Genomic DNA, 16,811 nt, shown 5'->3' with positions numbered 1-16,811 from the left:
CTGCTTGCAGGACAAGATCTAATGTCATCAGTGGGTTTTACTCAGTGGGCAGTTCTCTTTGTTCTAGGGGTCAACTTAAAGGCAAGAAGAGGTTTCTTTATTGAAGTGGTGTTATGGGAATCCTTCCTGCTTTAAGCCAAAAAAAGGAGAGAGAAGTAGACATTGGGGAGCGATGGCGTTCTGTGTGGAGCCTGGCCTCTTCTGGGGATCTTGTCACAGGTGGGAATGGAGGGGGTAGTCACCAAAGGCCTCTGTGGAAGAGGCAAGAGGGAGCTGAATATGAGAAGGGCCACTGAGGGGAGAGCCTGGCATAGGGACAGTGTGGGGCTCGATGGGGAAGAAAGGGGGCTAGAGAAGTGATACAGTTTGGAGTTGGTGATGAGAATGAGGGAGGTGTAGGAGGCAGAAGAGGGGCACAGAGGGACTTGGACAGCTTAGGGAGGGTGGAAAGGGAAGCCCAGTCAGAGATGTGATGGCTCATGTTGTGGAAATAACTTGATCCAAGTTGGTGCACCTGGATTCTTGCAATGTGACCATGAGAAAAATACCTTAGTTTCCTGGCTTCAGGCTCCTGTCTGTGTCTTCCTGATATCTGATGGCCTCTTCACTTTGTGTCATTATTTTCTCATTTAACCCTCGAAGAGCTTCATGTATGGGCAGATCTAGTGTTAGGCCCATTTTACAGATGAGGAAATAGGTGGGATTCAGAAAGGTTGAGTTACTTACCAACATCACACAGCCAGAAAGTGCAGCCGGAACTTCACAACCTACATCCAGCTGACTGACTCTGGTGCTCTTTCTGGGGTACCTCACCAACTTCCTAAAATAGCTGGAGCTAGCAGGGACAGAATGGAGGGCAGTGTGACGGCTAGGGTGCTTTCTAACCCATTTCCTGACTCTGTGGCCTTGAACAAATCACCTGCCTTAGGTTTTTCATCTGCAAAATGACAATAGTATTAGTAGCTAACAGTGGCTAATAGTATGCTGAATTACACTGAAGATTAAATAATGTACATTCTAATACCACAGTACCTGGCTATAGTAAGGGCTCAATAAATGCTAGCTAACTGCCATTCTTTTAATTACCAGTAACAAATCTCTCAGAATATCAAACACACACGTTGCACCTGAGCCACATTTTCTCCTACGATGAGGGCAGCTGGCGCTGATACCTACGACCCAGCCAGCTAGATTTCTATGAGGGAGAAAGAAACGGAGCTGAGGGGAGGATTGTAGGGTGTGGACTAGACAGATAGTGGTGAATGTAGGACCCCCAGGGGCTCTTGTAAAAACAACCTTGTTTGGGTCCCACCCCTTCCCATTAAACCGAATCTTTGGCAAGTAGAGCCCTGCACTGGTATTTGACTTTTTTTAAAAAAATTGAAATATAATCTGCATACAATAAAAATGCACAAATCTTAAGTGCTCATTGAGCTTTGATAATCAAGATATTGAACATTTCCATTACCTGGTGTCCCTTTGCCATCAATTTCTGTCTCTCTGACCATTTTCTGACTTCTATCACCACCAGTTAGTTTGATCTTTTCTTAGAGTTCATATAAATGGAATCACAATATGAATTTTCTTGTTTGTGTGTCTGGCTTATTTTGCTCAACTTAATGTTTCTGAAGTTCTTCCATGTTTTTTGCCTGTATCAGTCCCTCTTCATTGCTGAGTGGTATTGATGGACATTCGGGTTGCTTCAAGCATTTTGGCTATTATGAACTGCTGTGAACATTCATGTGCAAATGTTTATATTTTCATTGCTCTTGGGTAAATAGCTAGGAGTGAAACTGGGTAAAATATCCAGAAGTAAAATTGCTAGGTTGTAAGGTAGATACATGTCTAACTGTATAAGTACCAAATGGTTCTCCAAATCAGTTGTACCATTTTAAAGTTCCATCAGCAGCAATTTCAGCCGCTCCACATTCTCACCAATATTTGGTGTTGTCAGTCTTTTAGTTTTAGCCTTTCTAATGGATGTTAAGTGGTATCTCAGTATGATTTCAATTTGCATTTCCCTGGGGACTAATTATGTTGCACACCTCTTCATGTAATTAGTGACCATTTATATATTTTTTGGTTCATTTTAAAAACAATTTGTCTTTTTTGTTGTTGATTTGTAAGAGGTCTTTATATTTCAGGAGTTCTTCCTTAGATATTTTTTTATTCTTTTGCTTACTTCATGAAGATATCTTCTAAGTTTTCTTCTAGAGTCTCTATAATTCTGACTTTTATGTTTAGGTCTATGACCCACCTTGACTTAATTTTTGTGTATGGGCTGAGGTAGAGGTTGAAGTTCATTTTTTTCCCAGTACAGTATACAGTTGTTCCAGCACCATTTGTTTAAAAAAAATACTTTCCTCATTGAATGGAATTGGTGCTTTAATTTAGTCAAAAGTCAGTGAGTTTATTTCTAGACTTTATTCTGTTCCATTGATCTATTTTCTATCCTTACATAGGCCCTACACTGTTTTCATTACTGTGGCTTTATAGTAAGTCTTAAAGTCAGGTAGCATAAGTACTCCAACTTGGCTCTTCTTTTCCAAAATTATTTTGGCCTTTCAAGATTCTTTCCATTTCCATATAAATCTTAGAATTAACCTGTCAATTTCTTCGAAAACGTCTGCTGAAATTTTGATGGGGATTGTGTTGAATCGAAAGATCGATTTGGGAGACATCTTAATTACATGAAGTTTCTGATCCATGAATGTATGTAACTCTCCATTTATTTTGGTTTTTCATTTCACTCAGCAGGATTTTCATTGTGGAAGTCTTGCACATCTTTCATTAGATTTATTCCTAGCATTCGATGTTTATACTATTTAATATGGTGTTTTGTGATTTCGTTTTCCAATTTTTTTGTTGATATCGTGTAGAAATACAATTAATTTTTGTATAGGTGTTTGTATGTCCTGCAACCTTGTTTATTAGTTCTAGGTGTGTGTATTTTGTTTTGGTAGAGTCTATCCCTAAAGCCCTGCTACTCTGGACTTGAATGATGGAAATGGAAAGAGGGCCTATATTGATAAGAAGGAATGTGACGATTTATGCTGGACAGTGTTTAACTTATGGCATTTGGGCTCCACCCAAAACTCATTAAAATGGAATCCTGGCAGTGGGAATGGTGGGGGTAGCATTGGTATTTTAAAAGTTCCTCAGGAGATTCTATATGTTGAGAACCCCTGATTTAGAAGGTGCCAGGTGGCAGGCAGGCTCAAGGGCCACCGTCGCTTGGAGGGGCTCAGGAAGGGATGAGCTGCGCACCACCGGTCCATGGAAGTGTATGGGCCCAGGTCGATGCCACCTCCTCTGCTGTCTTAGCAAAAGGGCAAATTCCGGGTTCCCTTCCAGGCCAGGGTGAGTGGGAGGCGTGCGCCTCACTGACAGGCCCCTTCCGCCTCTCCCTTTCGACAAACAGGTGGTAATAAACGCCGTCACCGTCGTCACCATCCTCACTCCCTGTCGCCTCCACTAACCGCGCCTCCCCCCTCGCGAACACACTTATGTACCCCCCACCCCCGCCACCAGTTTCAGGCAAGGAAACTGAGATCCACAGGGGCCATGCATTCGAGCACGGCCGCCCCCTCAGTCCAGCCCTTTTCGCCCTGCCCATTCCAGGTACACCCAAATTAAAGGGGAGCTGGAGGAGCTGGACCGCATCACGGAGCAGACGCTCTTCGACCTGTACAAATACAACTCCTCCCGCACCCTCGTGGCCCATGCCCGCGGCCGGCGCGACCTCCAGGAGACCCTGCTGCATCCCCTGCAGCGCCTGCGGGACCCGGCGCTCCCTCTGGCAGCCCGCAGAGCCCGCAGCGCGGCCTCCAGCTTGCAGGACAACAACCCCCAAGTGAACTGGAAAGACTGGAAGATCGGCTTCAAGCTGGTGAGGCCCCCTGGCGGCCCCGCCCCCCGGCCCAGGGGCCCGGCCCTTCCGGTTCCGCCCCCGCCCTGGACCCCAATCCCTTTTCGGACCCCAACCCCCCTTGCTTGCTGATGAGGCAGGACGTCGTCCACTTGCTGGCAAAATTAAGCAATTAATTAATTATGAAAAATAAAATGAAATAACATCGCTTTCTACGTCAGCTTGCGGGGTCTCTGATCTCTGGGGATCTCTGCGGAAGCATTTAAGTGGCTGGAAGTCAAATCTGTGGAAAATGCACCTTTCTGAACTGCAGTCCCCACTGGTGGGACTCATTTGGGACCCTCCAGTGTGATGGGGAACTGTGGTTCTTTGGGCCTAAGACAGAATAAGGAGACAGTGGAAAGGGAGACTTAAAATTTGTTTAATAAAAAGAAGAGAGTGAGAAGAAGGGCCCGACTGCCAGGAGACCGGAGTTCTCGTCCTAGCTCTTGCTGGGACAAACTGCTTGATCTCTCAGTCTTCCCATCAGTGAAATGGGGAGAAGAATCCTTGCTCTATCTACCTTCTGGCAGAGGCTGCATAAATAAATGACCTGTAGGCATGTACAGCTCCTGGTCTCCTCCTTGGCCTCCCACCCCCATAATCCCATGCCCTCCTGATCCATTGTTCTCGGGGCTTGTGCTTCTTTCTGCCTTCTGTTCGTGTCCACTCCTGGCTTCCCAACCCTGTCTGTCAGTCCTCAGGATCCCAGACCACTCATTCCTTGACCTTGTCCCCACCCTGCTGCCTGACCCCTGCTGTCGTCCCCCTGACACTGTGGTTTCTGTTTCCAGTGCAATCAGAACAAATCCGACTGCTTCTACCAGACATACTCCTCAGGGGTGGACGCAGTGAGGGAGTGGTACCGCTTCCACTACATCAACATCCTGTCGCGGCTGCCAGATACCTTTACTTCCTTGGAGGAAGACAAACTGGGCAACTTCATCTTCAACTGCCGCTTCAACCAGGTCTCCTGCAACCAGGCGTGAGTCTCCTGCCTGGTTCTGTGCTCCCCACGGTGTCTCCTACGTGGAGCCAGCCTAAGGCCGGCATGGGTGGCATCCAGGAAATGCTTGTTGACTAAATAAATGTCTGCACCGAGGAGGGGAACACAATGACCTCAGGTCCAAACCTCTGCTCCACGGATCATCCTGCAGGACTTCTGCCGCTCCCTGCAGGGCTAGGTCTGAGTAAGGTAGCCTCATATGGCTGCCCTGGGGAGGTTGGAGATGAGGTCCAGCTTTGAGAAACCAAGGGCTGGAAGCATGGTTCCCTGTCTATCTAGGCCTCTTTCTCACTCGCACCAAACTCAGAAGTGCCTGCAAGGTCATCTGGTTCCATCCTCCACTTTTTCAGATGAGATGGGCAAGTGGTTTGGTAGAAATAGCGTGGATTGAGTGAGGGACTACACCTGAGTTCCTGCTCTGGCTCTGTTACTTCATGACCAGGTGGTTCTGGGCATTTCACATCACTCTTTAGAGCCTGCTTCTTTGTTTGTAAAATGGGTGAAAAATGAGATTTATCCAATGTTCATTCAAACAAGTATTTTTGACTGTCTGGGCTATATGCCAGTCAGTGGTCTAGGTATTTGGGATACATCAAAGAAGAAAATATATATAATCCTTGCCCTTTTGGCACTTTTACTCCAGTGATGAAGATAGTGATAACATTCATCTCCAAGTGCACGAGATGACAAATTCCAGGGCACTTTGTAAACTGCAGTGAATAACGGGTCTTATTACTTTGTACTCAAGCAGGTGAAGTGACGTGTCCTAGGCCAACAGGCCAGCCCTAGCTTGAGAATTATTCTTGCCAGGCATTCTTTCCATTATGATTCCTGTCATAATGTCCTTACAAAGAGGTCATGGCAGCTGCCAGCTTTCTGAGGGCTGGGAGAGGCTAGGAGTAAGGGAGGTTTCCTTCTATAGCCTCTGGCCTCTGCTACCCCTGCCTTCTCCGTGCTTCTGCTCCTTGATTTTCAGGTGCCGTCTACCTGCTTCTGCCTGGCTGAGGAAGGGTGTTTAGGCAGCATCTCCACTCTACAGGGAACTCTTCCCTCCCATGTCGCTGCAGAATCACAGCAGGGCCAGATGTCACCTGCTTCTGCCCCCCACCCCTCACCTGGTACACACACTCTACCAGCAACAGTTTTGTTCCTGTCTCTAGTCTCTGTGTTTGTTTGAGGACAGGAGCTGCCAGCTGGGAAGTGAGACGGTAGCAGCACCAGAGCCTGGGTCAGCTTACACCTGCCACTGAGTCTGTGTCACCTTCCCACTTATCCTCTAACTCTGCCTGGCCCGTGCCTCTACGTCCCTATCAATGGAAAGACCATAGTTCATCTCAAGTCTTGACGCTTAGGTCCCTTCCTTAGCTCCGGGCCTCATTATTTCTCACCTGAGTTCCTATTACAACCCCTGTTCCTTCCCCACCCCAATTTGTCTTTCTGCCTCTAAATCCTCCCTTCATTCTATAACCACAGGAAGCTTTATACTTCGGTGTCCATACCTCAGTTAACTGTACTCGAACTATTCAAGTCAGTCCTGTTTAATGTCCTTCAGTGTCTTTCATGGCCTGCAGAATCCAGCTGAAGCTCTTTATCATGGCTTTCTCACCCTTTTCTCCCCTATATCAACACCCTTTCCCCTTCTCTCCATAATCTTTTCTTTAATAACAAGTTTATTGAGATATAATTCACATACCATAAAATTCATCCTTTTAATGTATATTATTCAGTGGTTTTTCGTATATTCACCAAATTGTACAATCGTTACCACTGTCTAATTTGAGAACATTTTCCTCAGATGATGTGTTCTTTTGCATGTAGCTTCTTTCACTTAGCTTAATGTGTTCAAGGGTCATCGATGCTGTAGCGAGTATCAGAACTTCGTTTCTCTGTAGGCTGAATAAGATTCCATCGCATAGATGTACCACACTTAGTTTATCCCTCAGTTGAGGGACTTTTGGGTTCTTTCCACTTTTTGGCTATTATGAATAATGCTGCTATGAACATTCCTGTACAAGTGTTTTTATGGATGTATATTTTCATTTCTCTTAGGTATATACCTAGGAGTAGAATTGCTTGGTTATATCGTAGTTATATGTTTAACCTTTTGAGGAACTGCCCGACTGTTTTCCAAATGGCTGTGCCATTTTATATTCCCACCAGCAGTGTGTGAAGGTTCTAAATTCTCCACATCCTCCACTTATTATTGTCTGTCTTTTGTACTTTAGCCATCCTGATGAATCCCTATAACCTTCGTAGTCAACTTGTATAGCCCTCACTAAGTGCTAAGTACTGTTCTAAGTGTAATTTAATCCTCGTCATACCCCTATGGAGTATTGTTAGTATTCCCGTTTTACCCATCAGGAAACTGCAGTATAGAGAGATTAAGTGACTTGGTCCCACGGTTAATACTTGTTAGAGCTAGGATTCAAATACAGGTAGTTAGTTTTGGAGTTTGTGTTCTTCACCATCGTATTATACTGCTTCTCATATATTCTCATAATGTGTTTAATGTGTATCTGTCTGTATGTGTTTTTGCAAATGAGTGTGGAATATAAATGGTGTTGTGTTATGTATCTCATTTCACCTCTTACTGTTCTTCTACTAAGCTCTCTTTTTAAGATCTATCCATGTTCTCCATCTGCTCCGTTGGTTCCACCTGCTGCAGAGCTCCTGCTGTGCACCCATCACATTTACCCCTCTCCTCTCCCACCGAGAAGGGCTTGCGGGCGCTCCAGGACCGGCCTCTTCTCACTTCCATAGCCTCTTCTCCCATCCCTCCCTGAATCCAACCTTTGCTCCGGAAATGCTGGCTTTCTAGCACTTCCCAGGATGTGCACCAGTGTCTCCCACCTCTGCGCCTTTGCTTTTCAAGCAACGGAATATTGCAGATCATCTATTTCCAATTTCCTCATTTTATAAAGGAGAATAAGCTTAGAAAAAATGACTTGCTCAAGGCCATATAACCAGAACCCCACTCATTTCTGTGCTGGGATCTGATCTTCCTTCTCTCAGCAACACGCTCACCACTGGTCTCACTCTTTCCTCCAACCTTGTTCCCTTCCATTTCATTCTTTCATTGGCTTGACAACTATTTATTAACTGTCTCCTGTATGCTAAGAACAATGCAGTTAACCCAGAGATGATACAGAGATGAATGCGATGTGGCTCCTGTCACGGTCCAAATGGGGAACTAAGATTTAGACATGTGAGAAGCTAGGGACACTGCACGAGTCTTCATAATACAACGCAGTGACACAAGAGAGGTCACAGGCCAGTGAGGTCAGGTGGTCTGGTGGGAGGAACCTGGGCTAGAAGGTAGATGCCTTGCGTTTGAACCCAGAGTTTATCGTCACTGTTTGTGCCCTAGCTTCCTCTCTTGTGATGTGGGGATGATGCCCTCACAGGCTGTTGGTTGGCACATAGCAGGTGATCAGAAACAGAGGGCGCTGAAAGGCCCTCTCTCCTTGAGCCCCCTACAGTTTCCTCTGTGACCCTACTCTCTCTCCTAAACAGGAATTACTCTCACTTCCACCACCCGATGTATGGGAACTGCTACACCTTCAACGGCGAGAACAACTCCAACCTCTGGATGTCTTCTATGCCTGGGATTGACAATGGTGAGCAAGTCACTGTTCCCTCCATCCCCGACCGCTGCCTCAGCCCTGCCTACTGCCTTGCCCACCCACATTTACCCACCTTGAACTCATGTCCTAGAGATGCGGTGCGCCTCTGGGCCTCACCACAACATGCCTATATCTATCCTGGAAGGTCCTCACTGTTCTTTCTCCTCTATGGGCACTGCGTAGTCCATTCCAGGTGTGATGGGAATCCTGTCCTAGTCCTTCCAGCCTGCCCCCAGAATCCAGCTCAGGGATTGCCAAATCCATTTGTAGGTCTTCCTGCTTTACTCTCCTTGAAACGTTAGGGACTGGGTAGGGTGAGAGGGTGCATTTCCATTCCCTAATGCTTCTCCAAGACCTACCCCCTCCTCTGCTCTTTCTCCACTGCCAGGTCTGACCCTGACACTGCGCACAGAGCAGAACGACTTCATCCCGCTGCTGTCCACAGTGACTGGGGCCAGAGTAACTGTGCATGGGCAGGATGAGCCTCCCTTTATGGATGACGGTGGCTTTAACTTGCGCCCTGGTGTGGAGACCTCCATCAGCATGCGGAAGGCAAGGATGCCGCCTGGGAGGCCTGGGAGGAGAGGCCCAGATCGGCAGTGGCAGGGAGAGGGCGTGGGCGGCGGACTTGGCTGCCAGAGGCTGTGCAGGGAAGATGGTGCAGCCGGAGTCCTGAGCATGCGGAAGTCTACCGGAGCAGAAGTCGGGTGGGGGGCTGGCCGAGTGGGCACCAGGAAGAAGGGACCTGACAGCTAGACCTAGAATGAGAGTGCTGAGGAGGGGTCAGGACACGTGTGGGGTTCCGGGGATGCTCTGGCCCAGTGTCCTTGATGAGGGGGTCTACGGGGGCATGTTTTAGAACGGGGAGGCAGTTGGGAGAGGCTGGTGGGGTAGGAGATGTGACCTGGGACTGAGGGAAGAGGCCTGGGCTGTGTGCTCTAACCTCGGACCTCCTGGCATGTGTGGGTTCACAGGAAGCCCTGGATAGACTTGGGGGCAACTATGGCGACTGTACCAATAACGGCAGCGACATCCCTGTTAAGAATCTTTACCCTTCCAAGTACACGCAGCAGGTGAGGCCAGCCTATTTCTGTTGGTCAAAGTTGGAGGGTGTGTGTGTGTGTGTGTGTGTGTGTGTGTGTGTGTGCGTGCACGCGTGCGCACACGCGCCAGTGGAAAGAAGGATAGAGATGCAGTCGGGAGAATTGTTTGTCCTTCCCTTCTGTGCTTCTTCTGGGCTGTGTGAGGGGGAGGGCAGGCCTGAACCCCCTTTCTGCTTCCCTCTCCTCTCCTCCAGGTGTGTATTCACTCCTGCTTCCAGGAGAGCATGGTCAAGGAGTGTGGCTGTGCCTACATCTTCTATCCACGGCCCAAGCATGTGGAGTACTGTGACTACAAGAAGCACGATTCCTGGGGTGAGTGTCCAGGAGGGAGCCCCTGAGCTGCCTCATCTGACCAAGGACTTCCCTGGAGCCCTTCCCTGTCAACGCCCTCTGTCTTGGGGTGGCTGCTGACTCTCACTGGCCCTGACTAATTTCCCCTGTTTCTCATTTTCCAGTCCTTAGATTCACCTCTCTCAGCTTTCCTCTCACTATCTGTTTCTCCCTCTTTGTTGCGGCTTCTGTGTGTTTATAAAGGAATGGCCCCATTTAAAAATAACTTGCAGCATAAGGAAGGAAGAGCATGTGAGGAAAATCTCCCCACTCCCACTCAGCCTGCTGAGGTCTCTGTGCACACGAGCCTGTAGCTTCCTCGTCTCAGCCCTCAGGCTCTGGGCCAGGCATGGGATAACTCACTGGGCGCAGGGAGAAAATACTAGAAGTTAAATGTATCTAGATCATTCCCTTACGTCTTCTGTTTTATGTATATCTTATAACGTAGCTGGTGTGTAATTTATAAACCCAATACATATATCGGAATTGCTTATTTCAGGAGTTTTTACTTACAGGAGGGCACAATCAAAGTTTGTGTACTGGAGAGAATACTGGAGTCTCCTCCTTATCCTGGTTTAGAAGTAGACAAATCCCTTTTTCTTTTTACTACAGCCGAGTTATTCAGCAGGGAAGCTGTGTAGTAGGAAGCTGGGGGGGCGGAGGATGGGTGGGGGGGGGGGAGAGAGAGAGAGAGAGAGAGAGAATACCCTAAACAAGAAAGTATAGAAAACAGAGGGTTGGCATTCCTGGTGCACATGCTCTTATCTGGAGCACCTGCCTAGTCCTTCCTAGGGTCCTCTTTCCTGGGCTCCCCCTGGGACCTGCGTTCCCCCAGGAGGTGGGTGGCTGGCCATTGCTAGAGGATACAAGCCTTCACACCCCTCAGAGGATGTGGCAGGGGCACTGCAGACCCCACAGTTTAGCGTCTGCCTCTGTCTTGGCTCTGTGTGTGTTGCTCTTTGCCTCTTTCCTTCCCTGCATCTGCTCCACGCAGCTCTCCCCCCTGCCTGTACTTTGCAGTTGTGGCCTCCCTTCCTGTTTCTCTGACCTTTGAAGATCACAGGGCGTCAGAGCTGGAGGGAAATGCAGAGGCTTTCTGGCCTCACCTTCTCCTTTCTTAGATGGGCAAGCTGAGGCCCAGAGGGAAGGTGTGACGTCCCAGGAAGTCCAGATGTAACTCTCTGCCCAGCGCACCCGCCTGCCCCCGAACAATGAGTTCTAACTGGTTGTGAATTTGAAGAAGATCTGTGAGAAAGAAAATAACAATACTGATTGCTGAGAAGCTGTGAGGATGAAAGAGAGGAACTAGGCTGAAAACTCAGTCTGTTGAGCTTCCTAAGGACTGCTTACTCCCCAGAGAAAAGGGCTCAGCTCCTTTCCAGTCTTCCTAATTAAAGAACCCCAGCCCTGGTAGATGGAAGAATTTGGGTCAGAAATGAAGGAGGACTGGGTGACTAAAAGTACCAAGAATGACCAAATAACCTTCCTTAGACCTTGGCAAATAGGGGAGAAAAGGAAACCATAGACCCATTCTTCTTTTATTTTTTGGTAACAGCTGTATTGAGATAATTCAACCCATGTAAAGTGTCCAATTCAATTTTAGTATAGTTTAGTTTTTAGTGTAGTCATAGAGTGAGTTGTGCAACAATGACCAAAATCAATTTTAGAACATTTATCACTCCAAGAAGAAACTTTGGCGGTGGCTGGTTAGCTCAGTAACTGAGAGCGTGGTGCTAATAACACCAAGGTTGCTGGTTCGATCCCCACGTGACCCAGTGTGAGCTGCGTCCTACTTAAAAAATAAAGAAAAAGAAAAAGAAACTTTGTACCCATTAGCTCTCTCCAAGCTCCCCATTCCCGGCACCCACAGGGCCCTTGTTCCTCTCCCCTTGACAAGTACTAATTGGACGCTTCATATAAATGGAATCATGTAACATGGTCCTTTGTGACTGGCTTCTTGTACTTAGCATACTATTTTCTAGGTTCATCCATCTTGTAGTATGTGTCAGGACTTCTTTCCTCTTTATGACTGACATGACTATACGGACATACCAAATTTGTTTGTCCATCAGTTGATGGACATTTGGGTTATTTCCACTTTTTGGCTATTGTGAATAATGCTGCTATGAACATTCCTGTACAAGTTTTTGTTTAAATATATGTTTTGAGTTCTCTTGGGTATATACCTAGGAGTGGAATTGCTTGGTCATATCGTACCTCAATGTTTAACATTTTGAGGAACTGCCAGACTGTTTTCCAAAGTGGTCACACCATTTTACACTCCCAGCAGCAATGTTGGAGGTTCCAGTTTCTCTCTATCCTCACCAACACTTGATATTGTCTTTTTTCAGTTATAGCCATCCAACTTAGTACGGCGTGTTATCTCATTATTTTTAGTATGGCGTGGTTTAATCTCATTATTTTTATACAGTTGGTATCATTTTCATTTTTGACTTTTTAATTTTTGTCCATATCCTACATCTTTACATAGGTGTAACCTGTTTTTTTATTTTATTTTATTTTTATTCCTGATTTAGCTTAATTTCTTAAATATTTTTTGGTGCGTCCACTCAGGAAGCATCACTATAATCTATATAATGCTCCTATGAAGGGGGTGCTCAGGGATCTTGGGTGTGGGGTGCTGAGGTGCCCTAGGAAAACGGGCACCTCTCTGCACCCACAGGCTACTGCTACTATAAGCTCCAGGATGCCTTCTCCTCAGATCGCCTAGGCTGTTTCACCAAGTGCCGGAAGCCATGCAGGTGAGTGTCCTTTCCCCCTGGGGCACAGGTTGGGCAGTTAGCTGCTTGACTGGGTAGAATATGGCTACTCAGCTAAGCCTTTGAGTGGGAGAGCCCCACCCCCATCACTGAGTACCTTTCTCCATCCCCAGTGTGACCAGCTACCAGCTCTCTGCAGGCTACTCACGATGGCCCTCAGTGACATCCCAGGTAAAGTGGGGAGGGTGAAGGACAGGGGACGTGTATGTGTGACACTGGTCTTCTCTGGGTATATGTGTATGGTGTATTTGACCTTGACACCTCACATGTTTCCCAGGACTGGGTCTTCCAGATGCTATCCCTACAGAACAACTATACCATCAAAAACAAGAGGTCAGTCCTATGCTGGTCCCAGCCCCAGGAAAGGAATCCTTGGGAGGGAAAACAGATCTGGGAAGAAGAATTGATACAGTAGATTGGAGGAAGGTGTTTGTGAGGGTCTGAGAAATTAATCCTCTGCCATTTCTTCCCACTCTCTCCCCCACTCCAAAGAAATGGAGTTGCCAAACTCAACATCTTCTTCAAGGAGCTGAACTACAAAACCAATTCTGAGTCTCCCTCAGTCACAGTACGTCCTGCCTCACTGAGCCTGTGATTGTATAATGGGGTCTATGTGGGTAGCTGTCAGGGAAAACAAAGGGTTGCCTCTGTGGGGCCAGAAGTGTCTGGGCCTTGAAGGTAAGGGACTAAGGGAAGGGGTGAGGGTGAGAGGGTTGGAAGAAGGGGAATTTGGCTGGGGGATGAAGTCTCACGTTAGTGGGCGGGAAGGGTGGACCAGATGGGTATGACTTAGAAAGAAGGGGCCCCGAGGGCCACAGAGAGGCTGAGAGGAGTGGCTGAGGGCCTAGGGTAAGGAGGGACGGGGCTCCTCTGCCAGAGCCACCCAGGACCCTATGCCCCAGTGGTCAATGTGCCTTTTTCCCCCACAGATGGTCACTCTCCTGTCCAACCTGGGCAGCCAGTGGAGCCTGTGGTTTGGCTCCTCGGTGCTGTCTGTGGTGGAAATGGCCGAGTTCATCTTTGACCTCATGGTCATCACATTCCTCATGCTGCTCCGGAGGTTCCGAAGCCGATACTGGTCTCCAGGCCGAGGGGGCAGAGGTGCCCAAGAAGTGGCCTCCACTCCAGCTTCGTCCCTCCCCTCCCGCGTCTGCCCCCAACCCTCCTCCCCCACGTCATCCCCGCCAAGCCCTGATACTTCCCAGGCCTTGACTGCCCCCCCACCCGCCTATGCCACCCTGGCTCCATCCAGCTTGGCAGGGACCAGCTCCTCTGCCTTCACTCCAGGGGAGCCCTGAGAGGGAAAGTGTCAGCCCAGGAACCAGCCTTGGTAGGATTAAAGAATGTTTGGGCTTTCTCTCAGAGCTGCCCAACTGCCTTTGGTGTGGGGGAGGGAAGCAGGTTGGATAAGGAGCTAAAGAAATTGCCCAGAGAACAGGGATCAAGGAAACTACCCAGAATTATCCTGGCTCCTGCACGGTACCCCCCGATCCTGCCTGTAGAACAATCTGGTTTTCTCACCTATGCAGACTAGTCGCCTTTTCTTTTGGATCAGCCAAGTCAAACTTGGAGCTTTGACAAGGAACTTTCCCAGGAAACAACTGATGACTAGAACAAAACAAACCAGGGCACACAAGGGCATGCTCAGGTTTCCTGCACAAAGATGGCCTTACCAGACTGGCCTTACCACACTGCTTTGCAGTGACACAGACGTTTGCTCCTCTTCTTGAACTTGGGTGGGGAACCCCACCCAAAAGCCCCCTTCATTAGTTCTTGGGCAGTTCCCTTCTCTGACTTCCCAGGGCAGGGGCTGGAGCAGACCACTGTAGTAAAGGCCATTGCCAGTAGGCCCCAGGACTCTTCCAGCCTCATCTACACCACGCGCCCACAGAACCACACCCAGCACGTCCGCCCTATGTGCTCCATACCTCTATATTGGCTCAAACGATTCTCTGCGCCTGGAAGCTTTCCCCCCATCTGCTGCAGAACTGTGCATACCTTAGAAGCCTGCTCAGGTATCGCTACTTCTGTGAAGTCTCCTGTGCCACCGTGTCTTCTCCAGAATTGATCACGCCCCTCTCCCCTGGACTCCCATAGCACCCCGTAACATCTATTGGAGTGCCTATATGGCATTTTTCTGTCTTGTTCATTTGTGTCTGCCTCCCCTACTAGACTGTGAGCTCCTTGTGCTCAGGGACTGGTGTTCAGGTATGTGTCCTCAGGGTCTAGCCCAGTGTTCCTCTTGGAGCAAGTAGGCAGGTACTCAATAAATATTTGCTCCAAAAAGAATGTCTGGAGAGATGGATGGGGCACCCGGAAGGGGTCAGGGCATGGATGTGAGTTCCTGGGACTCTGCTCAAGCTCCCAGGAGGTCCTGGGGTGGGGGGCAGACTCCTATACCCCTTGCCTTCGCTATGTAAGTGACCATTCTTCAGGGACCTTAGGAGAGACAAACTGTCCTGCTAGTTTCTCTATGGATGTTAGGGAGGACACAAACATGGGTGCTCCCCTCAGGAGACCTACTAGGCAGTGTTTGGGATAATTCGCCCCTGTCCTTTGTCTGAACTTCCTTTTCCTTCCTAACTTTAGTTACCATCATCGGTAATCCTCCACTCCATTTGCTGAGCACCCACGACTCACCACCCAGCTGCAACATAACATCCTCATTTGCTCCAGCTCCCCACTAACTGTTCGGTAGTACTGGAGAAGGATGAGACTCAAGCCAGAGTCTTCTGGACCCTCAAAGCTTTGTGTATTCTCATTCTTGTATCATTATAGAGAGAGCAGCAGTTGGAATCCTCCCAGCTCTTAATTGAGGGATGTTGGAATGGGACCCCGATTTTTGGACCCCTGGTTCCTTCCCCCATTCCAGCGTCAGACCTGCAACCCAGAAATTACCCTTCCTCGTCATCTTTGGGGTCATGTCCCTTGCTGCCCTGGTATTGCTCCCCTCAATTACCGTCTCCCTGTCCTGAGGAACCAAGTGAACTTTGGAGAAAGAGGAAGAGATGGTGAAGGGAGTGGAGAGAGAGAAAAGGTTGTGACCAGGAACTGATGTGCTTTCTGACTTCCCTTTCCTAGACTCAAGTTGATGAGGGGAAAATGGTGGTGTTACAACCACCATTTGTCAGCGCCCTCAAGTTCAGCCGGCGCTTGTGTGCTGCCTGTCACAGCCCAGCCTCAGCCCTGTCCCACCTGTGCCCCGCTCCCTCTCCTCTGGCTCAGGTGGGCAGGACCTGCTGGACAAAGCTGGGTATGCTATGATGGCAGCGATCAGCTCCCGCCCCCCTTCCCACCTGGAATTCTCTTGGCCTGCTGCACCTCCACCCTGTGGTGTTTCCTTCTCTCCTTCCCTTATCTATACGCTACCCCTAGACCTTATGGTTAAGAGTTAGAATCAGAGTGTTAGACAAGAAAGGGTTTAAGTTGCCTCCTTCTCCTTATTGAGCAGGTGAAGTGACCTGTCCAAGTTCATGATTCTTACAGAACCAGCCTGGGACTGGGTCACCTTCTATGAGCCACCCTGTCTCCTGTGACGCATGGAAGCAGACTGGCAGGGCTGGGGCTGGAATCCACATCACCCTGACTCGGAGTGCAGTGCCCTTATGATCCCTCTGTACTGCTGTGGTGTGTGTGTGACACGCCCCCACACACACATGATGGGGGAGGGGAGGCTGCTATCTGAACCTCTTTTCTGTCCATCCTTAGCTCCATAGACCCTAACAACAAATTCTGTCATCCCCAGTTTGCTCCTATCCAAGTTCTCCATCTCTCCCATTCTCTCTCTCACCATTATTTCCTCTTCCCCTGGAGGGATTATGGCCATATTCTTACCTCCTCTGTGAGACTAGTTAGCTTTGCATATTCCTAGATTTACCCATCTCTCATCATATTTTTAAAACAGAATTTCATTGAACAATTTATTGCCACATTTCTCACAACTTTAAACTTATGGAGTAAATAAGCATTTATCCTGAATAATGAGAGATTCTCCTTTTGTGCCAGGCTATGTGTAATGGCTTAGACAGTTGGCATAGACTATTAAAAATTCCTTGTAACATT

At 48.3% G+C, this 16,811-nt stretch overlaps 1 protein-coding gene across 7 annotated transcripts in view; it reads left to right on the top strand.

Annotated features, from left to right (window-relative positions):
• SCNN1A (sodium channel epithelial 1 subunit alpha) overlaps nucleotides 1–16,811 on the top strand; it is a 24,785-nt gene extending 7,974 nt beyond the window's left edge. For all 7 annotated transcript variants that reach the window (XM_081059635.1, XM_081059639.1, XM_081059633.1 and 4 more), the window contains 11 exons: nucleotides 3,622–3,889; nucleotides 4,702–4,892; nucleotides 8,427–8,530; nucleotides 8,925–9,088; nucleotides 9,511–9,609; nucleotides 9,834–9,951; nucleotides 12,653–12,731; nucleotides 12,863–12,920; nucleotides 13,027–13,082; nucleotides 13,242–13,317; nucleotides 13,679–16,811. In XM_081059635.1, the coding sequence (XP_080915761.1) occupies nucleotides 3,622–3,889; nucleotides 4,702–4,892; nucleotides 8,427–8,530; nucleotides 8,925–9,088; nucleotides 9,511–9,609; nucleotides 9,834–9,951; nucleotides 12,653–12,731; nucleotides 12,863–12,920; nucleotides 13,027–13,082; nucleotides 13,242–13,317; nucleotides 13,679–14,047 (1,582 nt within the window). In that variant the 3' untranslated portion in view covers nucleotides 14,048–16,811. The remainder of the gene's footprint in view (nucleotides 1–3,621; nucleotides 3,890–4,701; nucleotides 4,893–8,426; nucleotides 8,531–8,924; nucleotides 9,089–9,510; nucleotides 9,610–9,833; nucleotides 9,952–12,652; nucleotides 12,732–12,862; nucleotides 12,921–13,026; nucleotides 13,083–13,241; nucleotides 13,318–13,678) is intronic.

The sequence above is a fragment of the Rhinolophus hipposideros genome, assembly GCF_964194185.1.
Source record: "Rhinolophus hipposideros genome assembly, chromosome: 9".
Lineage (NCBI taxonomy): Eukaryota > Metazoa > Chordata > Mammalia > Chiroptera > Rhinolophidae > Rhinolophus > Rhinolophus hipposideros.
This window is presented reverse-complemented; position numbering and strand designations above follow the sequence as displayed.